This window comes from Hyperolius riggenbachi, chromosome 3, assembly GCF_040937935.1.
Source record: "Hyperolius riggenbachi isolate aHypRig1 chromosome 3, aHypRig1.pri, whole genome shotgun sequence".
Classification (NCBI taxonomy): domain Eukaryota; kingdom Metazoa; phylum Chordata; class Amphibia; order Anura; family Hyperoliidae; genus Hyperolius; species Hyperolius riggenbachi.
Window position 1 is genome coordinate 37,978,102 of NC_090648.1, and position 23,950 is coordinate 38,002,051.

Below are 23,950 nucleotides of genomic sequence, written 5' to 3' on the forward strand. Positions count from 1 at the left end.
ATCTGGGGTGAGGAGGATGCACAGGTCCCATGCTCTTCATCTGGGGACCAGCCAGCAATTCATCACATGGCCCCTGTGCCCAGTAATGGAAAAGGAAGTTCCTGGAACTCACTGGCCTTACTGGTATAGGTGATACCTTAACTTAGTAAGGGAGCATGGGTCTAATAATGGATTAATTAGGCAATTGTTTACCATACAGCGAGTGATTTTATGATTTTAAGGGACACTCATTTGCTTTTGATGTTCCTGTGCCCAGTAACTTAGATCTTCTTCTGGGAGGCCTTGGGTGACGATGCATTCGCCACAAAATATCTAAAAACATGATTTAGATCTGTCTTGTTATTTCAAATATTATCAGGGCCGGGCCGAGGTAAAGGTGAGAGAGGCTCCAGCCTCAGGGCGCAGTTTAGTAGGGGGCACACAATTCACTCAGCTATCATTCCCCAATTGTGTTTAAGCAGAGAGAAATAAGAAAATGGAATACATGGCAGTGACTGCAAGCCAGATAACTAGAAATTAAGGTGTTTGGGGTGTTGGGGGCCCTGGGGCACCTCTTAGTCTAATAGCAACCGGTGTGGCTGGGGTGGGAGGGATGTAGGGGCACACTTTGGTGTCTCAGCCTTGGGAGCTGGAGGACCTTGTCCCAGCTCTGAATATTATAATAACAAATCTGGGGTTCTGTTCATACACATTAACCTTTCTGATAATCTGCTGACTTTTTTATAGGTCATCTTTATGTAATATGAACTATATGCGCTTGGCAGTTTGGAATGCCATATTACAGTTTATTATTCCATTTACTTGTTGCTTGGATCAAATGTGTTTGCTGCCAACCCTACCAGAGCTAGAGGGCATGTCACAGCCTGGAGACATCATGATTGGAGTCATGCTAGATTTGAGTACTGATAAAATTAATGAAATAGTTACATTCAACGAAAGACCACCCAAAATCTCCTGCACAGAGTAAGTGTCTTTAACTTACTTCTTTACGTAGAAAGGATCTATCTTTTCTAAACCTTATGACCTCCTCATTCCAAAACAGGTAAGGCGAATCCCAGGTATATTTACTTGTTTAGCTAATTCAGACAAATGAACATCATGATCCAATATGTAAAACAGTAAGAGATCTTTGTTCCTTAAACCCGCTCCTGGATGTCACCCTTCACCCCCCACATCCGGAATGTTGCCAGTTCCTGCCACTTCAGTCTCAGCAACATCACTAAAATTCACCCCTACCTAACCCTCGACACCGCCAAACTCCTGTTTCATAATCTGGTCATCTCCTGCCATCCTATTGCAAAGCCATCCTTTCTGAACTTCCTGGGACCAGACTCCGACCCCTGCAACCTGTTATGAATGTAGTTGTCAGGTTAATTTAATTTACGGTTAATTTACTCCTCCCGCTTCTTCTCTTTAGCAAGGCCTGTCCCCTCAGAATTAAATATAAACTGCTCTGCCTGGCATACAAATCCATCCACCATATCTCCCCTTCATACAACTCAGATCTAGTCTAGGTATGCTCCACTCGCTGAACACTCTATGGATGTCCACCCCTCACATGCCTTGATTACTTGCAAAGCTCTAGGACTTCTCAAGAGTACCCGCTACTCTATGGGACATCCTTCCAGAGCCGGGACAAGGTTCTCCAGCACCCAAGGCTAAATAACAAAAGTACACCCCTCCATCCCTCCCACTCCAGCCGTCACATACTGATTGATATTAGACTATGAGGTATGCAGTGACTGCTATATAATAAAACACTGCATGCTGTCACGCAGGTGCACTGAACAGGTATGCAGTGATTAGTATTACAAATAAGCAGCTGTCACACACGTGCAGTGAAAAGGTAGTCACTGAATGTGTTGGAACCTGCACAGTATAGAATTAGCAAGGGCCAGCCTGCGACTCACTGACAGGGCTGTACGTATATGCAAGTGTCAGAGGGCCACACAAAAAAAGAAACAGATCACAAGAACAACATTAGCTCTCAAACGAGATGTTGAGGGGTGCTTTTTAGCAATAAGTATCAGCAAGGAGCAAGCTAACAAGCCTAACTTTAGCCTAACTAAGCTTTCCCAGAGTGAGGAAAATGGCCAACACAGCAGCCTTATATAAGGGGGGGGGGGGCTTCCAGGAGGGAAGCCTGATTGGCTACCATGTGCCTGCAGAATGTGATGTATAGGGTCAAAGTTGACCCTAATGATGTAGTATAGGGTAGGGTTGAACTCGCCATAAAATTCGCGTTTCGACGCGAACTACCAACGTTCACAAGAATAAGTTCGTTGTCAAACTGTTCGGGCCATCTCTAGCTATATCATGTTTACATTGGCTATATGGTAACAATTTTTGCAGTTACAATAAAGGACCTGATTTCAATTATGCTTAAACTATATGTACTTAATATAATAACGGCTACATTTTTACAATTACATTTTGGCTCCATTATTTGTTTCAATTTTTTGGTAGTTATGACAATCCACACAAAATAGCGGTTATTTTGATTAAGCCAAATACTGGTATAGCTTTAACTTTTCAATATTGTGCCTTTCAAGATAATTGTGAATACAGTTTATATTTTTGTAATTACTAGTAAATGTGGCTACAACAATCACAGAGAATACTGGTTGTTATATCTTTAAAAAAAATTGTGCCTCACTGAAAAATGCTGCTACAACGATCATGCCAAATACCAGTTACCGTATTTTTCGGACTATAAGACGCTCCGGACTATAAGACGCACCTAGGTTTAGAGAGTAAAAATTGGGGAAAAAAATAATTACTAAACCTTGTGCGTCTTTAGTGCAGGGGTGCCTTATGGACCTTTTTCCCCAAACTGTCCCTATCTAAGCTACTCTGCCCAGCTACAATAACCCTTGCTGCCCTCCCAGCTACACTCACTACATTCCCAACTACACTCACTCACTGCACTAACTACACTCCAACTTCACTTCCAGCTACACTCACTCACTGCACTAACTACACTCCCAAGTCCCAACATCACTCCCAGCTATACTCACTCACTGCACTAACTACAATCCCAACTTCACTCCCAGCTACACTCACTACATTCCCAACTACACTCACTGCACTCCCAGCTACACTCACTCACTGTACTAACTACACTCCCAACATCACTCCCAACTATACTCACTCACTGCACCAACTACAATCCCAACTTCACTCCCTACACTCACTGCACTTCTAACTACACTCACAGCTATAATCACAGCTAAACTACACTACACACACTGCAATCACAGCTACACTGCACTACATTCGCTAATATCACAGGTAGTTCCTCTCACCTATCCAAATACATTGCGCGCTGTCCCCAGCTCTTCCGGTGGGCAGTTCACGTGATAAGGGGATATCCAATGGTGACCACGATCTCCACAGCAGCCGGGCAGTACAGCCGCCACATATCCAGCTTGATCTCCCGCCGCATATCCAGCCCAATCTCCCGCCGGCCGCCGCATCCATTTCCGGCACCACGCAGGAGGAGGTTCAGAGCTGGCAGATGTCCATAGTGCGAGAAGGGAGAGGAGTGCCGATGTCCGCTGAGTGGGGGGGAGGAGTACCGATGCCCATCATGAGGGGATAGGAGCGCCGATGTCTGCCATGAGGGGGAGGAGCCCCGGTGTCAGCCGTGCAGGGGAGGAGCACCAATGCCCAGCGGGAGGTGAGAGGCGCGCCGATTTCTTCGTGAGGGGGGAGTAGTCCCGGTGTCAGCGGTGCAGGGGAGGAGCACTGATGCACATCGGGAGGTGAGAGGAGCGCAAATGTCTGCCGTGAGGGGGGAGGAGCCCCTGTGTCAGCCGTGCGGGGGAGGAGCACCGATGCCCATCGGGAGGGGAGAGGAGCGCTGAAGTCTGCCTTGAGGGAGGAGGAGCCCTGATGTCAGCCGCGTGGTGAATGGAGCGCCGATATCCGCCGTTCATGGGCGAGCGCATGTCTGCTGTGCTTGGGGGGGAACGCTGATGTCAGATGCCGGGAGAGAAACAAGCTGCAGGAGACTAGGAGAAGCTTCCGCTCATTCTCTGGAAGAGCAGAGGATTCGGCAGGCCCTGGACATGCAAGCTTGAGTGTGTGTGGGGGAAGGGGGTAGCGTACATTCGGACTATAAGACGCACTGACTTTTCCCCCCCATGTTTGGGGAAGAAAAAGTGCGTCTTATAGTCCGAAAAATACGGTATATGCTTCAAAAATTGCAGCTACAACAATCTCACTGAATACCACTTAAGAGTTAAGCACCACTGCATCGCTTTTTGTAAATGGAATCACACTCATTGGCTACATACAGGCGCCCTTTTACAACCAAAATCACAGTTATTGGCTGCATGTAGCACACTTTTTTCCAGGTGCCTTCTTACACGTACATCCTTAAAGAGAACCTGAGGTGTGTTTAAAGAATGTTATCTGCATACAGAGGCTGGATCTGCCTATACAGCCCAGCCTCTGTCCACTAAGGTCCCCTGCACTCTGCAATTCCTCATAAATCACAGCCTTGCTGTGAGGCTGTGTTTACATCTGTAGTGTCAGTCTCGGCTGCTCCCCCGCCTCCTGCATAGCTCCAGTCCCTGCCCCCATCCCTTCCCTCCAATCAGCAGGGAGGGAAGGGATGCAGGCGGGGACCGGAGTTCTGCAGGAGGCGGGGAGAGCTGCAGACTGACACTATAGAGATAAACACAGCCAGCTCTGACAAGCTGTTTGTCAGCAGCGTGGCTGTGATTTATGGAGGGATTGCAGAGTGCAGGGGGACCTTAGGGGGGTTTGGGATAGCAACAGAGGCTGGGCTGTATAGGCAGATCCAGCCTCTGTATGCAGATAACATTCTCCAAACCCACCTCGGGTTCTCTTTAAAGACTCATCAGTCCATCATTGCTTACCCATCATGCTCCTAGCTCCATCCCCCTAAAATTACTACCTAAAACTACCCCTTAAATTGTAGGCCTAATTGGCAGAGCCCTCCTACCCACTTGCTCTTCTCTACCACCATAATGATTTAGTGACTCATCTGCTATTTTTATCCCTACATTGTTGTATCCGGATCAGTGAATAATGGCGCACAGTGCCTTTTTCATAAAAATGGTGCTGCATTAACCACTTGAGGACTACAGTGTTAAACCCCCCTAAAGACCAGGCCAGTTTTTGCTTAATAGGCCACTGCAGCTTTAAGGCCAAGCTGCAGGGCCACATGACACAGCACACAATTGATTACCCCCCCACCCCCACCCCACCCATTTTCTCCCCACCAACAGAGCTCTCTGTTGGTGGGGTCTGATCGGCCCCCAGATGTTTATTTTTTTAATATAAATATTTATATGCATGTTTTTTTACATTTTTTTAATCTATTTATTTAATTTGTATCCCCGCCCTCCCTCCCCCCACCAGCCAATCCCTGTGATCGTCTGTCATAGGCTTCCGCCTATGACAGCTAATCACTCCTGACACAATGGAGGGGACAGCCGTGTCACACAGCTGTCCCCAGTACAGCGCTGCCTTAGATTGCGACAAACAGATTAGAGGCAACACCGTGCACCATTATTCTCAGGCCCCATTTTCAGATGGATCCGTTGTATCAGTGTTGAACATTATAATGTCCATGTCTATCATTGTTTAATGTTGTAATGTCTCCCCAGTCTATTGCACAGCACTGCAAGTGCAGAATATATTAGCACTTTATACATTAAGATGAATAATAATTAAGGACATCGGAGGTGAAAATAAACTGACAAGATAAACAATTATATCTGTCCTCCTTCTCCTAAAAAAGGACTTTTTTTTACATATCCCGCAGTTTTATGTTATATTTAAATCTAGTTTTTACGTTTTTACTGTTTCATTGTCTCTGCTCAATGACACCTCCATTGAATAACGAAGAGCTCAAATCCATGAATTATTGAACCTTTTTATCTCTTTCCTGCTTTTAACCTCCTTAGCGGTAACCCCGTGTGTGACACGGGGTAAGCCGCCGGAGGAAGCCGCTCAGGCCCTGCTGGGCCGATTTACTTAATTTTTTTTTTGCTGGACGCAGCTAGCACTTTGCTAGCTGCGCCAGCACCCCGATCGCCGCCGCCGCGCGCCCGATCGCCGCTATCCGGTGCGGCGCGCGGCCCCCCCCCTCCCCAGACCCCGAGCGCTGCCTGGCCAATCAGTGCCAGGCAGCGCCGAGGGGTGGATCGGGTCTCCCAATGACGTCCCGACGTCGCTGACGTCGGTGACGTCATCCCGCCCCGTCGCCATGGCGACGGGGAAGCCCTCCAGGAAATCCCGTTCTTTGAACGGGATTTCCTGATCGCCTATCGCCGGAGGCGATCGGCGGGGCTGGGGGGATGCCGCTGAGCAGCGGCTATCATGTAGCGAGCCCTCGGCTCGCTACATGATAAAAAAAAAATAAATAAAAAAAAAACTGTTGCGCTTCCCCCTGGCGGTATTTTTCATACCGCCAAGGGGGTTAAAAGCCATTTACTGACAGGAAAGTGTTTTATGGCTGTAATCACTAACCTCCCTAGCGTTCTGATTATTTGCGGCACACAGCCGTGGGAGGTTTTTTTTACCTATTTTTTTTTTTTTTTTTATCATGTAACTAGCCTACATGATTCCTCCCTCCCTGCGGCATCCCTTCCACCCCTCCGATCGATCATGCCCAACAGGAAATCCCGTTCTGAACGGGATTTCCTGTATGGGCTTCCCCCGTCGCCATGTCGACGATCCGAATGACGTCATTGACGTCATGACGTCAGGGGGAGTCCCGATCCACCCCATAGCTCAGCCTGGCGGTGATTGGCCAGGCTGCGAAAGGGGTCATCGGGGGGGGTGTTTTTCATGGTGGGTAGCGGCGGATCGGTGTGGCGAGCGGCGGCGATTGGAACAAACACGCAGCTAGCAAAGTGCTTGCTGCGTTTTTTTAAAAAAAATATGCAAATCGGCCCACCAGGGCCTGAGCAATCCACCACGGCGTTACTGGACAAGCTGAGCTCGTCCGTAATGCTCAGGTTGCTAATCAGTGAGGGTTATGTGTTAGTCTGACTCAGTCCGACCAGGTCCCGACCTGAACAGAAACTGTCATTTGCATACCAGAAGTTTAACTCTTTTCAGGCAGAGAAAGAAAAAAGGAACACAGCCTAGTTATCTGTGTGCTTGGCACTGTACATACACATGTCTATCTCATCATGTCACATGTTACTTTGGGTATCCTTTATTATGAGAACTTGATCTTTCATCCTCTCTCTTGCCTTCTCTACTTAAGGTACAGTTATGTGTTCCTGGACTCTTATCATTCCCTTCAAGCACTCTTGTTTGCAGCTGAGGAGATCAACCAGAACCCCAACATTTTGCCAAATATATCATTAGGATTCCAGGTTTATAAAACATGTAATGTTCCTTATTATGAAGTACAAGGAGCTCTGAAATTTCTAGCTGAGCCAGTCAACGCAGACCCCAACCCCCAATGCAATTCAAGTCTATCCTTCTCTGCAGTCATCGCTTCTTCAATCTCCTCCAACTCCGTAAGTTTAGCAAATATTCTTGGAGTCTTCCGATATCCCCAGGTAAGATCTTTATTAACCGATTATTTGAAAACGCAATAAAAAAATGTTTAAGCAAATATAATATGGCCAATTACTTACCTGGAGTTTCTTCCAGCCCCCTGAATCCTTCTGGTACCTTTCCTTCATTCCACGCTGCTTCATTCTGCTGCTCTGCCCCTCATGCGCATAGCTGGAAGCGTTCTGTGCTTGCACACTCCCGGTTATAGGGGCGTTATCAAGGAAGGGCGTGGCTGCATTGCACATGCACAGTGGCCAGTGACAATGGGGAACAGTGACCAGAGTTATTTCACTTAACTTTAAGCCTTGGCAGCAGACTTAAAGTCATGGTTTGCCTAAAAGTAGTCATCAGGAAACTGGGGCTTTCTCCTGTCCCACACTGACAGCTCCATTCGCTGCCGCTGGCCCGGGGTCCCCACACGGTGCAGAGGCCAACCTTGAGGTAGTCCTTACTGTGCCTGCGTGATGCGCCGCTGTCAATCAAGCCCACGTTGTCCGCGGTGTACGAAACAGGCGCAGTAGCTCTGCGTGGCACAGTCAGCTGCAAGTGGCTAGAGGAAGCCCCAGGTAAGTAAATGGGCTATAACTTAAATTGCCTGATGACTCCTTTAAGCGGAGGTTCACAGTATGACAGATTTAAGCCAGAACCACTGGTCAGCTGTGTCCATAGCATCAGAGATGTCATAATAGCATTGTTATTATGACATGTCTGACTTCGGTTTGGGGTTTCTAAAGCTCGTGTAGGTTGGGACCTAGATTTCTGAATGAATCCTATGCCTAATATAGGATTTGTCAATATGTCTCCTTCTCCATTGTGGTCCATTTTTCTTAAAATGGACCCATTTTCTTTGTGTGTACTCAGCCTAAAGGTGCATACACACATCAGACTTTTGCAAATGACCGATCATTTGGACGTTTGAATGTCCGGTTGTTTGGACATCAAATCAGGCGTGTGTATGGTCAGTCGTTCATCTGATAAGACAAGCGGACCGTTCAAATCCAGTTTTATCAGGTGAACGACCGACCATACACACGCCTGATTTGATGTCCAAATGACTGGACGTTCAAACGTCCAAACAACCAGTTGTTTGAAAAAATCCGACTTGTGTATGCACCTTTAGGGTTTATTATATTAAAGGATGACTATTGCAAAAAAAATTCTAAAATTTAAAATGCATATATTTAAAATTTACATTTCTCCCGGAGTAAACCACCCTAAAAATTACTTGTTTTTGCTATGCTGCTGTTTAGAGTTGAGCCGAAATTTTCGTAATTTCGCATTACTATAATTACGCATGCGAAATTTGCGATTACGATGCGAAATTAGGGTAGCGTAATTGCCATTAAAATCGTAATTGAAAATACCGTAAGCGTAATTTTCAACGCGTAATTTAGCGTTTCGTTCATACCGTAATTTCGCATTAAACGCTACCGTAATTTCGCGTTAAACCGTAACACTCCGTATAATATAAAAAAGCCGCTGACTTTAAGGGTTAATACCAAAGCCCCCTTAAATGCTAAGAGCCTCAAATTTGGAGAATATATTAAGGAGATCAGGAGGAATAAGAGGAACATTTTTTTTTTCAAAAAGACCTTATAGTTTTTGAGAAAATCGATGTTAAAGTTTCAAAGTAAAATGTATACATTTAAAAACCCGCCGACTTTAACGGTTAATAGCAAAGCCTGCATAAAGTTTAGGAACACCAAATTCCTAGGGTATATTAAGGGGATCAGTGGGAATAAGAGGAACATTTTTTTTTTCAAAAAGACCTTATAGTTTTTGAGAAAATCGATTTTTAAGTTTCAAGGGCAAAAATGTCTTTTAAATGCGGAAAATGTCAGGTTTTTTTGCACAGGTAACAATAGTGTATTATTTTCATAGATTCCCCCAAGTGGGAAGAGTTTTACTTACTTTGTTCTGAGTGTGGGAAATATAAAAAATAATGACGTGGGGTCCCCCCTCCCAGACCTCTTTAACCCCTTGTCCCCCATGCAGGCTGGGATAGCCAGAATGCGGAGCACCGGCCGCGTGGGGCTCCGCACCCTGACTATACCAGCCCGCAACTTTGTTACTTTGTTACATTGTAACTACGCCGCACCCGACGTCACTCACCGCTCAGCCGCCGCATACGCATCCGTGCTGCACGGACCAGACAGAGCTCTGAGCTATATAGCTCAGAGCTCTCTAAAGCATCTTTGTATTTGGGCTCCAAGGAGCCCCATTGGTCCTTAGCAGACCAATGGGGTTCCTTCTGATTTGAAGGAACCCCATTGGTCTGCTAAGGACCAATGGGGCTCCTTGGAGCCCAAATTCAAAGATGCTTAAAGAGCTCTGAGCTATATAGCTCAGAGCTCTGTCGGGTCTGTGCAGGACGCTAAGTCCCCGCCGGCTCCCGCTGCCCTCCCCGCCTCTCCCACATGTCACCCACATGTCACCCACATGTGGGTGACATGTGGGTGACAGATGTGGGCGGGGTGAACAGCAGGGGCCGGCAGGGACTTAGCGTCCTGCACGGACGCGTAAGTGTATGCGGCGGCTGAGCGGCGAGTGACGTCGGGTGCGGCGTAGTTACAATGTAACAAAGTTGTTACATTGTAATAACTTTGTTACATTGTAACTGATAGAACATTTCCAAAGCTATTGCGAGGGATCATTTATTTAAAGGGACAGGCAAGTATTAATGGTTAATTAAGAATATTAAAGGACTTTTTTCGTGGTTATGTTTTTTGTTCAATTAAAATACTTTTTCTAAGTGTTTGTGTGTTTATTTACTTTTAACTCTTAAAGGAAATGGGTAAGGGGTACAAGTACCTCTATACTCATTTCTCCTGGGAGGGGGGGTGGGCATCTGGGGGACCCCTTTTTAAAGGGGACTCCCAGATTCCACCATGAACCCCTACCCAGGAAATCGCGGCCTCCACCTCCACCGCCCATCGGAGGTGGAGAAGAGCCCCTTGTCCTTGGATTGGACAAGGGCTCGGAGGGGTAGGGGAAAGCTTGGCTGCCCCTCCCCTTCCGAGACCCCCCAATCCATGGACCATGCGGGCTGGTATAGTCAGGGTGCGGAGCCTCACGCGGCCGGTGCTCCGCATTCTGGCTATCCCAGCCTGCATGGGGGACAAGGGGTTAAAGAGGTCTGGGAGGGGGGACCCCACGTCGTTTTTTTTTTATATTTCCCACACTCAGAACGAAGTAAGTAAAACTCTTACCACTTGGGGGAATCTATGAAAATAATACACTATTGTTACCTGTGCAAAAAAACCTGACATTTTCCGCATTTAAAAGACATTTTTGCCCTTGAAACTTAAAAATCGATTTTCTCAAAAACTATAAGGTCTTTTTGAAAAAAAAAATTTCCCTCTTATTCCCACTGATCCCCTTAATATACCCTAGGAATTTGGTGTTCCTAAACTTTAAGCAGGCTTCGCTATTAACCGTTAAAGTCGGCGGGTTTTTAAATGTATACATTTTTACTTTGAAACTTTAACATCGATTTTCTCAAAAACTATATGGTCTTTTTGAAAAAAAAAATGTTCCTCTTATTCCCACTGATCCCCTTAATATACCCTGGGAATTTGGTGTTCCTAAACTTTTTTTGTTATACTTGTTTTATTTTCAAATATACTGATTTCACTGTATCACAATTTGTCCACATTTTGACAATGTTACAAATATCCAACCAGTAGAAAATAGTGCAACAGAGGTAAACTGCGAACATGGAAGAGTCTTGGTAAGAATCTTATTTAAGTGAAAACATGAATAAACCAGATAAGTCCTAAGGAGGCAAAAGTCTTAGCTCATAGGAGAGCGTTTTCAGATGTGATGTTGATTGTAGTTTAAGTCTTCGCTGTGGAGAATAGAGAGTATCACATTGCCAACACAAGGGGTTGGATGCAGATTTAATTGTGTAAGCGTCAAAACTCGAAAAAGGAAAGAGGAGAAAAGAAGAAAAGACAATTGTATCTACATAGAAGTATATAGAAAAGTGGGGCCACTCTGATACTACTCTGACCTATGCTTCATAGAGGAGTTGTATGGGTGTTACCAAGGGCCTGGGCTGTGTATCGTCTAAGGTGGATGGTAAATAGGAGAGGAATAGGGCCATGAATCCCAAATTTTGTGGAAATTTAATTCCGTATCTCTCAGTGATGCTGTGAGTTGTTCCATATTTTTTGTCCAGTTAATTTTATGAATGACTTCTGATATATCAGGGGGTGCTAATTTTTTCCAATTGGACGCAATAGTTAGTCTAGTAGCAGTTAGTATGTGGGTAATTAGACGGTTGGAGTGTTTGGGAACTTTTTTCAAAGGTTTGCCCAGGATCATATGCACAGGATCTAAGGGAACTGTAATATCCATTGATGTTTTGATTAGATCCCGAACTGTGGACCATAGATTGGAGATCAGGGGGCAGAACCAGAAAATATGTTCTGTGGTTCCTTTATTATTGCACCCTCTCCAGCAAAGATCCGATGAGCCTGGGTAGATCTTTGCTAATTTGGCTGGTGTTAGATACCAGTGGAAGAGGATCTTATAGATATTTTCTCGAATCTGAATACATTGAGATGAATGTCTAGCATTGGTCCATATCTCAGACCAATCTTCTAGGGGAATGGGGGTTGAGAGGGAACTGGCCCATTTATGCATATAGATGTGATCAGGTGACCATGTTCCTGATTTTGTATGTAGTAGAGCGTAAATCTGAGATATCAGGCCCTTTTGGTGGCCAGGCTGTTTACAAATTCGTTCAAAGGGAGATAGAGTAGGAGGTGATTTTTTCAGGAGAGTTTGCAGAAAATGGGAGATCTGGTTATACTGCAATAGAAGTTGGGATGTGAAAGTAATTTTTTCCTCTAGGTGGGGTTTGCCATATGCTTTGCCCGTTAGTGGATTGAGCCAATCGCTGAGGTTAAAGTAACCCAGGTTAAACCACCTATTCATAAAGGAGTTTGATAGCCCTGGGGGGAAATGGGGATTGCCCAAAATTAAGCATAGAGGTGAAGGAGATGACTTCAACTTGGCGGAGTGGCTGGTATTTTTCCAAATATTGAGCGTAAATTTAATGGTAGAAAGCAATTGTTGTTCATTGGTCCTAGGTTGAGGGTGAGACCATAGGAGAGATGCGAGGGACATGGGGAGAATGCTAGAGGCCTCGATAAGACCCCATTTGGTGAAGACCTTCAGGCTTGTCCATTCAGGGAGTTGGCACAGATGTGAGGCTTGATAATAATACCTAAGATGAGGTACCCCTAGGCCCCCCTGATCCCTAGGAGAGAGGAGAACAGATCTTGAAATTCGAGATCGTTTATGATTCCAAATAAATGAGAAGAAGGCTGACTGCAGGGATGATAACTGGTGGGCAGGGACCTGGACTGGGAGGGTCTCAAACAGATATAGGAGACGTGGGAGTATATTCATTTTGAGGGCGTAGATGCGACCTAACCAGGAGATCTTATAGGCCGTCCATTTGTGGAGGTCTTGTAATATTTTTTGGATAAGAGAAGGGAAGTTGCGTTTGTAAAGTGTACTATATGTAGGAGTTAAATGGATACCTAGATATTTTAGTGAGTGGGTTTGCCATCTATAGGGGAAAGATGACTGTATTATTGTAAGTAACTGAGAGGGAATTTTAATAGGCAGGGCCTCCGTTTTGTCCTGGTTAAGTTTGAATCCAGACAGGGATTCTAACATTCTCAGGGTATCATGTAGGATTGGGAGTGTAGTGAGGGGATTAGTGAGGGTAAGGAGTATGTCGTCTGCAAAGAGGGATATTTTATATTCTCGTTTACCAAATAAGATTCCTGTGATATCTGTATTTTGTCTTATAGCTGAAGCCAGGGGCTCGATGCTCAGAGCAAATAGTAAGGGGGAGAGAGGGCAGCCCTGTCTAGTGCCATTATGGATCGGGAAAGGGGATAGGGGAGCAAAGGGTAATTTAATTGAAGCTGAAGGGGATGAATATAGAAATTTTATCATGGAGAGAAATGGACCTGAAAAGCCTTGGTGGTTTAGAACATGGAAGAGGAACTAAACTTTAAGCAGCCTTTGCTATTAACCGTTAAAGTCGGCGGGTTTTTAAATGTATACATTTTTACTTTGAAACTTTAACATCGATTTTCTCAAAAACTATAAGGTCTTTTTGAAAAAAAAAATTTTCCTCTTATTCCTTCTGATCTCCTTAATATATTCTCCAAATTTGAGGCTCTTAGCATTTAAGGGGGCTTTGCTATTAACCCTTAAAGGTGGCGGCTACCTAACATTGATCCATGCGTCAACTTTTCCGCTTGGGAGCATGGCCATACGCATTAATTTCGTAATACCCACTGTTATGCGAAAATTACGCGAAAAATTACGCTTACGCGAAATTTCGTGAAATCCTTCTTCATTACGATTATGTACTTACGGCCATAATCGTAATTACACTAATTACGCAAAATTTCGCAAAATCGTAATTACGTCATTACGCTCATCTCTACTGCTGTTGCTTGTAGTTAGTAGAATTCTGAAATCTCTGACAGATTTTGGGCAGGTCTATCTCCTCATAGGTAATCATCAGAATTGCCTTTACTCTTTACAAAAGCAAAGCTTAGAAATGATCTATATAAAGATGCTGGCCAGCCTCTCTACTTGTTTGCACATTATTCTGGCAGCTGGGCTGAGTAACTGCCATTTAGTAAGTGCTTTTATAAAAAATATACCTGAGAATCTCCCACGAGGAGATGAACTAACCATAAACTCATCAGAACTGTCAGGTGTTTACTGCTTGCAACATTTTTCTACCTACTGTAAGCAGTAACGACATAGGGAATAGTAATTTGCAGGGCTCTTGGATGATATGCATTTTCAGCAGTGATGCATTGTCTGAGAAACCATATGCTCACTCCAACCTGAATAATTGCAAATACCTTTTGTTTTAACCTAACGCTGTAAGGCGGTGGGAATGTAGATCTCTGGGGACCAGCTATCGCGATTGGCATCAAAGTGCGGTGGGCGGGATTAGCAGGGAGCACATGCTCACTCGCGTGCACGTTCCCTGCTTGTAAACAAAGTGGGGAGCTGTGATCAGCCTTTCAGCCACGATTGGAGCTGGCAGGCTGATATACAGAAGTAAAAATAAACATTGGTACATCGCTGCAATCTAGCACAGTGCTGTACAGCCAATTTACTGTCCCTCCAAATGGCTCAAAATTGTATCCATCTCATAGGCTGATAAGAGTGTAGTGTAGTGTATGCATCGCAGTCTAGCGCCAGTTTGGGAGGGGGGGGGGGGTTAAAGAAAAGAAATATGAATTTTTATTCAAAAAAAATAAACAATTTTAATTAATCATAATAATAAAAAAAATGTGGGGCAGCAATCAGAGACCACCAAAAGAAAGCTCTATTAGAGTGGGAAGAAAAGGAGGTAAAATTCATTTGGGTGCTAAGTGTTATGACCAAACAATAAATCATTAAAGTGGCGTAGTGGTGAATTGTAAAAAAAATTGCCTGGTCAGTCACTAGGGGGTATAAACCTGTGGTCCTCAAGTGAGTGTAGTGTAGTTGTAAGGAGCTTTCCTACTAATCAGGGGTAATTTCAATCTCATTGCTACCCCATAGATGACTTTAAGTCACTCTAAATTGAGTTTCTCCACTGCACATTTCCTTTACACTTCTGTCTGTTTTGGCACATGACTACATTTTCCTTGCAAGTTGGGTTTACAAGTTTACACTAGTTTTAGAAGGGTGGTCCTCAGTCATAATATTTTAGGTTAACAAAATAGAATTAGGGCTTCATTAAGTTTGGAAAATATGTAGCTTGTTTGGGGGTAGGGAAGCAGATATGCAAACAAATGTACATATGTCTCATTTAAAGGAAACCTTATATGAAGAAACACATCGGGATTATTACTTCCCTGGAGCTTCCTCCATCTTCCTATAGTCCATCTAGTCCTTTGAATAATGTTGGTCCCTTCTGTTGCCTCAGAGTGAGTTCACGTGCGATACTGGCCATGTGCACAGTGGCGTAGCTAAGGAGCTGTGGGCCCCGATGCAAGTGTTACAATGGGGCCCCCCATGCACTATATACATAACCTTGGATACGGCGCACTAAAACCTGCCAAAGGCAACTCCAGTGTCAGAGGTGCAAGAAGGGGATGGGGAGCACTTTTGTAATGATTACCACTATTCAAAGTATCTATAGAAGTGATTATTATGAGCACAGGACCAATAGAGAGCTAATACTGAAGTTGAGGGAGGGCCCCTCAGGGCCCCTCTGGCCCAAGGACCCTGATGCGGTCGCTACCTCTGCACCCTCTATTGCTACGCCCCTGCATGTGCATCATCTAATCATGCTCCCATGGCTGGGAGAATTTTGTGCAAGCGCAGTTACAGGTCTTGCGAACTGTGTATGCACAGTGATCGGAGGGTGCACATGGCCGAGACCAAGCATGCGCAGTGGCCCGCTGCTGGGCCATTCTGTGAATCTATTGGGCCGGACTACAGGAGATGGAGGGGCTCGGAGAGAATCTGAGGTACTTGATGGAATACAGGAAGCAGGAGGAAGCCCCAGGTAAGTATTAATCATGAGGTGTTCTTCATCTCACTTTAAACACTTCAAGAAAAGAATATTGTTAGTATAATCTGTGTTTCTTTTAAAACAGCCTAAACGTTTTATCTTTCAGATTAGCCCATTTTCAAGTCTAGCCTTACTGAGTGACAGGACAAGGTTCCCATCCTTCTTTAGGACAATGACAAGTGATACATTTCAGTCAAAGGGGATTGCTCAACTCATTCTTCACTTTGGGTGGACTTGGGTTGGTCTTATAGCTCCTGAAGATGATTATGGCCTTCAAGGAGTCCAGACTATAAAGGAAGAAATTATGAAAGGTGGCTCATGTGTGGCCTTCACCGAATACATTCTCCCAAATCAACCAGACCTCAACGTTCTCACCATAATCAATTCAATTAAGAAATCAAGGGTTAAGGTTATAGTTGTCTTCTCTCTCGGTGGCCTTTTTGCTCCTATTTTGAATGAGATGCTCAAACAGAATCTCACAGGGAAGATGTTTATTGCGAATGCAGATTGGTCCAGATCTAATTTGTTGTCAACTGCTCATTATTTCCCAGTTCTATCCGGCACACTTGGTTTTGCCAGCAAAAATTATGTGGTGCCAGGACTAAGTGATTTCTTGGATAAGAACCACCCTTCACTGCCTACTCATGATCCCTGGGTCAAGTCGTACTGGGAAATAATTTTTAACTGTAAATTTGGCAGTAATAACAATCTTACTGACTCACCGGGAGTTTCTAAGGTGCCATGTACAGGAGAAGAAAACCTTGAGAGTGTCAGAGGCAGTCCTGCATACATCAATAGCTTAAAATACATCGGAAACAACTACCCCATAGTTTACGTGTTAGCCAAAGCTTTGGATGATCTCAAGACATGCAGTGTGGGTAAAGGACCATTTTCTCAAGGGTCCTGTGCAACTATCTGGAATTTCAAACCATGGCAGGTAATCTAATAGTGTAGGTAGTGATGATCGTAATAAGGTAATTCCGATTATGCAAAATTTCACGTAAATTTTTGCAATTACGCCTAATTTACGTTTTGTAAATTTAATTGATTTTGTATAGTTATTTGTAATTTCACATATAGTTTTGCATAATTTGTGCATAATTTCATGCCGAATTTGGCAATGAGTAGCAAAGCCCTCATACATGCTATTGACACCAAAATTGCTAAAAATGCAAAGAAAAAAAAATTTAAAACTCAGAAAAATGAAAGTTTCAAAAACATTTTCTTTGCATTTTTTAAATGTAAAATTGATTTTCTCAAAAACGACAAGGTCTTTTTGAAAACATTATTTTTTGACTTGTACCCACTATTCTCCTTAACATATTTAGCAATAGCATGTATGGGGTACTTTGCTATTAACTGCCAAAGTCGGCAGAAAATTATACAAAATAAAGCAAAAATGATGTGAAACATTACGTGAAATTACGAAATATTGCTATAACAGACTAAATTAATTACGATTTTCACAGAAATTTCGCATTACAATGATGAAATTTTGCATATGCAAAATTTTGGCTCACCACTAAGTGTAAGGCAGAAAAGCAAAAAAAGGTGGAAAAAATGTTAACAAATAGTATTTTGGTGTTGTGCAAATGCCTCTTCCCACACTTGGGAAGCTGAAAGTTAGATTCATACTAGCATTAGACATAATTATTTGGCATTACCCCTGTTGTTTATAAAAGGGGAGGACTCCCGTCATGTGCAAATATGTTACACCAATCCCATTGCTGCAGTCTGACTTTACTGTTGAAGAAGATTTGAGGTTTCCTCTGTAGGCTTTAGAAGAACTGTGGTCTCTAAGTACTGCTGAAGACAAGAGGCTCCATATTGTGCATGCACGAGTGCAGACTTGTGCCTGAACAGTACAGAGACCTATGAGTACTTCCCAAGCTTTCAGAAGAGACCCAAATACACGACCAGTGAGAAATTGGAATGTGGATAGCGGGAGAGCAAGAGAGGACCGGGAAGGCTCGATTGGATCCAGACACACGCTAGATGAAGCTCAGCCATGGTAGCCATTCAGAACCATCTCAGCAGAGAATCTAGTTTGTGCACATCTCTCATTCTCCCCTCACATAAACAACCAACGTGCAGGATCTTTAGTGACACCAAAAAGATGTCCAAGCCCATTGTTCCCCTCCATTCTGTCATGGGAGGTGCTGTCCCCCCTCCTCCTACCATCTATAGCAAGGGCCATGAACTGTCACCTGGGGAATGAAGCCCCAAACCTTGTGAGTGACAGTGCGTACAATACAGTACATACCTTTAACCATTCTGGATCTTTATGTTTCACCAGTAGTTATGACAAATGAAAAGACAGACTTCATAACTACTTCATAACAGATTTCATAACTATGACTTGCAGCACTTTTATGCTTTTGTGTAAGAAATAAACGATTGTTCTTCACTGATTCAAATCTCTTGAGTCTTCTGTGGGGAGGCATTTTATACTACACTGGCGTCTCTGTTTCCTCAACACTAATAGTTATGTATGTATTCATGTTTCTTTATGCAGCTTACACATTATATTAAAAAGATGAAGATAACTCTCAGCTATGGAGAAGACATTTATTTTGATGACAATGGAGATCCACCAGCCATTTACAGCATTTTAAATTGGCAAATGAGTCCAGGAGGATCCGTACAGCAAGTTGATGTTGGCAGTTTTAGTACATCTGTATCTCAAAGCTTAATTGTCAACTCCAGCCAAGTGTTTTGGCCATCGGGAGAACAGGAGGTAGGTAGGACCTTAGGACGATGACATTTCTTTGGAGTGAACTTTATTTCTGTTTTTTATTTGTATGTATTGTGGCAGTGGCAGGGGGAGTCAGGCAAAAACTGAACTGGAAATTTGGACGCAGCAGGTGCCGCCATAGGCAGTAATGTGAATTATGGCTTTAGTGGTGCTCAGTCAGTAATTTGGGCACTGTCAAAGGACTGAGCCTAGATGACTATAACAATTAATTCGGCCATGAGCAATAGATGGCAGCTGAATTACATTTTACTACTTAGTCAATGGTGACCTGGAGGGGGAATAGAAATGAACACTGCCGGGACTTGTGCAGGAGCAGGGTGAACCATATTTCTGCTTTACTCTGTTCCCATACCCCATACCCATGTAATGAGACTTAATAGGACCCCCTTGCAAAAATGATAGCATGGGGGCCCCTTGGTTCCCAAACCCCATGAGGGTCATGATTTGGAGCCGGCAAATGGCAGCAGAGAGTGTTCTGCTGTGAAGCAGTGTCTGGAAGCATGAAAAAAATATGGACTCTGGACTTTTTTTGTGAGTGAATGGGCATTTTTTTGCCAATTGACTGCACTTGGGGTTGGGGAGAAGGAGGAAGAGGGACTCTTAAAGTCTCTGGGCCCCCTGAGGCCCGATGGCAGGGGTTGCAGGGGTGAGTGTTTTGTCCATGCTCCCATATTTCCTGGTGCCTTTTAAAATATTATCCCCCACCCCAGTCATAGCAACTTGGAGGTAGGGGTTTACTTTATAGGAAGAGCCAAGATTTGAAGCCAGGCCCTTAACCATTATACTATCCAGCCAACTATGCTATTCTGCTTCTTTTTTTTTGTTTTCATTTCTCTGCCTGAAAGAGTTAAACATCCAAAATGCAAGTGATAGTTTTGGTCAAACTATAGCATAACCCTCATTGATAAGGAATTACAGCCATAAAACACTTCCCTGGCAGAAAATGGCTTCTGGGAGCAGGAAAGAGATAAAAAGAGTCAATATTTCATAGATTTTAGCTCTGGCATACTTCAATGAATGTGCCATTGAGCAGAGACAATGAAACAGTAAAAACAATAGATTAAAATACATAAACAGTGGGATATCACAAAAAAAGTCCTCTTAAGGAGAAATGGGGACAGATACAACTGTTTATCCCATCAGTTTATTTTCACCTTTGTATTCCTTTAATAATCTCACTAATCGAATTAAAAAAAATAAAATCTCAAGTTTATTATACTACTGGGGTTGGAGATTCCCAATAGGTAATGCAATGAAACAAAAAATAATAAGGGTGGAGGGGGGTATATTTACCACTCCAGATTTAAGACCCAAACCACAGGATAAATGCAAAAAGACTTAGGGCCCGTTTCCACTAGGGCGAATTCGCATGCGTGGCCTGCATGCGAATTCGCATAGGCAATGAAAGTCGATGGGACTGTTTCCACTTGTCATTGTTTTCGTGCGTTTTTCTGTGCAGGATTTTTCTGCACGGTAGGGCCTGCAGAATTCGCCTGCGTGAGGAATGCAGGCGAATCGCAGCCCATGTATTTAATAGGGAAAACGCACATTCGCATGAAAAGTAATACAAATTGAGTCAGGCAGTGACATGGTTAAATTCGCATAGACCCTGCCTATGCGAAATCGCATGCGAATTCGCGGCAAAAAACGCACGCGGAATCGCATCCGCATGCGATTTCGTCAGCGGTGGAATCCCAGGGATTCGCACCGCACTAGTGGAAACGAGCCCTTAATGATTTATTCAGCACGATTAAAAGGACAACGTGTTTCGAAGGTCTTAGCCCGCTCCTTCATGTCAAATACAAGTGCCTTTAAAATATGGCCACAAGCATGGACGCCAGAAATTTATCAATTTATTATGTTCTATGAAATAATTTATCCTCAGGTTCCTCGGTCAGTCTGCAGTGCCAGCTGCTCTATAGGGTTCCGAAGGGCCCCAATACAAGGACAACCTTCCTGCTGTTTTGAATGTGTTCCCTGCCTGCAAGGAGAAATTTCCAACCAAACTGGTGAGTCGAAAAATGCTAAGCCTTGGAAGAGTGTTTACCAGGCTATGTATGATAAATTATAATTGTTAGTTTTATTTATTGTGTTTATATAGTGCTGACATATTAGGCAGTGCTAAACAATAAATAAGGTTACAGACTATGATAATAGGGTGACAGACAACACAATAGAGGTAATACTAATAAGGCACACAATGCCAGATCATACACTGGTGTACGATTTGGCACTGCAATTCAGTTCCTGTAATTCTGTGAGGGGAATGCACAATCAGGTAGTATGCACAAGGAGGTAGGATCCTGCCAAAGGCTTACAACCTAAAGAGAGGGGGCAGTGATACGATAGTAGGAAGGCTGCATCGAGAAGTTATTGGCAGAGATTGGACATCGATGAGGTGGGGTAGACCTTCTCGAAGTGGCGAAATTTGAGAGCCTGTTGAAGGTGCTAAAGGAGAGGGCAAATCTGATGGGCAATTATGGAGAGTTCCATGGGATAGGAGCAGCTCTTGTGAAGTCCTGTAGTCATGCATGGGAGTGCAAGAAGCACGTGTGTGTGTGTGTGTGTGTGGGGGGGGGGGTAGAAGGAATTCATGGGAGGAGAGAGCGGGTGGCCAGGTGTGTATTTGTTGATCATGTCAGAGATGTAGGCGGGGAGGACTTTTGTATAGATTTGTAGATCAGACTTAGGATCTTAAAACTGACGTGAATCTGGTAACTGTGAAATGATTTGCATAGTAGAGTCATGGAGAAGGAGTGGTGGGCGGAATAGATGATGCTGGCTGCTGCATTCATGAGGAATTGTAGGGGGACAATGCGGTTCAGAGAGAGGCATGACAGGAGGGGTTTACTGTAGTCCAAGCGGGAGATGATGAGGGCATAAACAAAGAGTTTGGCAGTGTCCGGGGTCAGGAAGTATCTTCGATATGTTGCACAAATGAAAATTGCAGGCCCTAGTAATGGTTTGGATGTGGGGGTAAAGGAGAGGGCTGAGTCCAGGATGACAGCAAGGCAAAAGGCCTGCCCGATCGGGGAAGGGATAACCCTCTTACTGTTTTGAATGTGCTCTCTGCCTACAAGGAGAAGACTAAAATAAAATATATATATATATATAGATATAGATATAGATATAGATATACAGTATACAGCATATGTATGCAAGATTTTCTACCATGTTAATTTTTGCATCAAAATTGTTTGCAGCCTGACTCAAAATTTTCATGAAAATATAATGGAATTTAGCAATGACACATTTTCCCAAAAATAATAACTTTTTTGAAAAATTGTTTTCACATGACCCCTGACTTTAATGTAGTAGGAAAAAATATATATATATATATATTTTTGCATGCACCCCCATACATTTTCACATATATACTGGTCTGTGAGAAAATCTGTTTTCTCATGCCCACAAACTTCAATGGATTTGAAGAAAATTACTTTTCTTATGCCCATTTATTTTTATGAGTGTGAAAATGTGACATTTTTGCAAAAATCAAAATCAAAATGACCATATTCGTCCATCACCAAAACAGAGGAAATTTGTGGTAAATGGGGAAATTAACTGGGGAGGGCTTTATAGATACAATAGGGTTAAGCTTAACCTAGCATCCCTTGTGTGGGTAAAATTCCTCCTGAAGTGGTTCAGCACAATTTTTAACAACAGAAAACATGTATGTTTTTTCCCCCTATGTTCTCCTTGTTTTTTGTCTAACAGATCAGATGAATTTAGCAGAATTAAGTGTTCTTAACTAAAATATTCTATATCTACTAAACCTATACTCTCTATCTACAGATTCAACTAACTGTTTCAGATGTCCATGGGATCAGTGGCCAAACGACCAGAAATCAGGTTGTGTCCCAAAGTCCATGGAGTTCCTTTCTTACGGAGATGCATTGGGAGCTATTTTAGCCATTTTCAGCATCATATCAGCCTTCATTCCTGCATTTATTTTTATGCTTTTCATTAGCAATAACCACACACCTATAGTAAAAGCCAATAATTACTCCCTAAGTTGCCTCCTACTGATCTCTTTGTGTCTTTGCTTCCTCTGCTCATTAGGATTTATCGGTTATCCAGAACTTGAGAAATGTCTCCTACGACAGGTGTCCTTTGGCTTGTTTTTCACTTTATGTGTTGCTTGTATACTGGCCAAAACAATCATGGTGGTCTTAGCATTTATGGCCACCAAACCAGGCAGTGGTCTGAGGAAATGGTCATTGTTACGAGTGTCATACGCAATTATTCTTGTTTGTTTCCTGCTGCAGCTGATCTTGAGCATCTTTTGGTTGGTCCTTTCTCCACCATTCTCTCAATACAACATTGAAACTAAACCTGGAATCATCATTGTTAACTGTAATGAGGGTTCCCCTGAAGCATTTTGGACCATGTTAGGTTACCTCTTTCTTCTGGCCAGCATAAGTTTCATTGTGGCCTTTTTGGCTCGGAGACTTCCTGACAGCTTCAATGAGGCCCAGTTTATTACTTTCAGCATGTTGGCCTTCCTTTGTGTTTGGGTATCTTATATCCCAGCATCCCTCAGTGCTCAGGGCAAATACACTGTGGCTATGGAGATCTTTGCCATCTTGACATCTACCTGGGCTCTGGTCCTTTGTATTTTCCTTCCTAAATGTTATATTATACTGCTAAGACCTGAAATAAACACAAAAGAATATCTTATGAAAAAAGAGAGTAGAAAACCTGTATAAAAATGATACAAACTGATAAATATCAAGCTGAAAAAATTATGAATGTACTGAAGAACTATAGCTAAAATTTTTAAATGGATAAATTAAACTCTATATTGTTAAATTGAAACATTAATGTAGTAATGTACTGAAAATTGTCTAACTAAGAAATGTACTTAAAATGTAAGTGTTATTATTATTATTATTATTTTACATAGCTCTTCTTGTAGAGGTAACCACTTGCAGTGGCATAGCAATAGGGGGTGCAGAGGTAGCGACCGCATCCGTGCTCTTGGGCTTGAGGGGCCCCATGGGGCCTACTCTCAACTACAGTATTAGCTCTTTATTGGTCCTGTGTTTGTAATAAATCTATATATATTAAATCGTGTGTGTGCGTGTGCGTGT

At 43.4% G+C, this 23,950-nt stretch overlaps 1 protein-coding gene across 1 annotated transcript; it reads left to right on the forward strand.

Moving 5' to 3' along the window:
• Positions 1-853: 853 nt before the first annotated feature.
• On the forward strand, positions 854-23,566 carry LOC137562057 (extracellular calcium-sensing receptor-like). Its single transcript, XM_068273397.1, has 6 exons — positions 854-963; positions 7,250-7,550; positions 16,209-17,039; positions 18,618-18,839; positions 20,743-20,866; positions 22,653-23,566. Exons 1-6 carry the CDS (start codon positions 854-856, stop codon positions 23,564-23,566), a joined length of 2,502 nt encoding a protein of 833 aa, XP_068129498.1.
• Positions 23,567-23,950: the final 384 nt, after the last annotated feature.

Excerpts from the sequence above, each read along its gene's own strand:
- LOC137562057 (XM_068273397.1), top strand. The coding sequence starts at position 854 with ATGTCACAGCCTGGAGACATCATGATTGGAGTCATGCTAGATTTGAGT. Across the intron at positions 964-7,249 it reads CCCAAAATCTCCTGCACAGA|GTACAGTTATGTGTTCCTGG; the intron begins GTAAGTGTCTTT and ends TCTCTACTTAAG. Across the intron at positions 7,551-16,208 it reads GAGTCTTCCGATATCCCCAG|ATTAGCCCATTTTCAAGTCT; the intron begins GTAAGATCTTTA and ends TTTATCTTTCAG.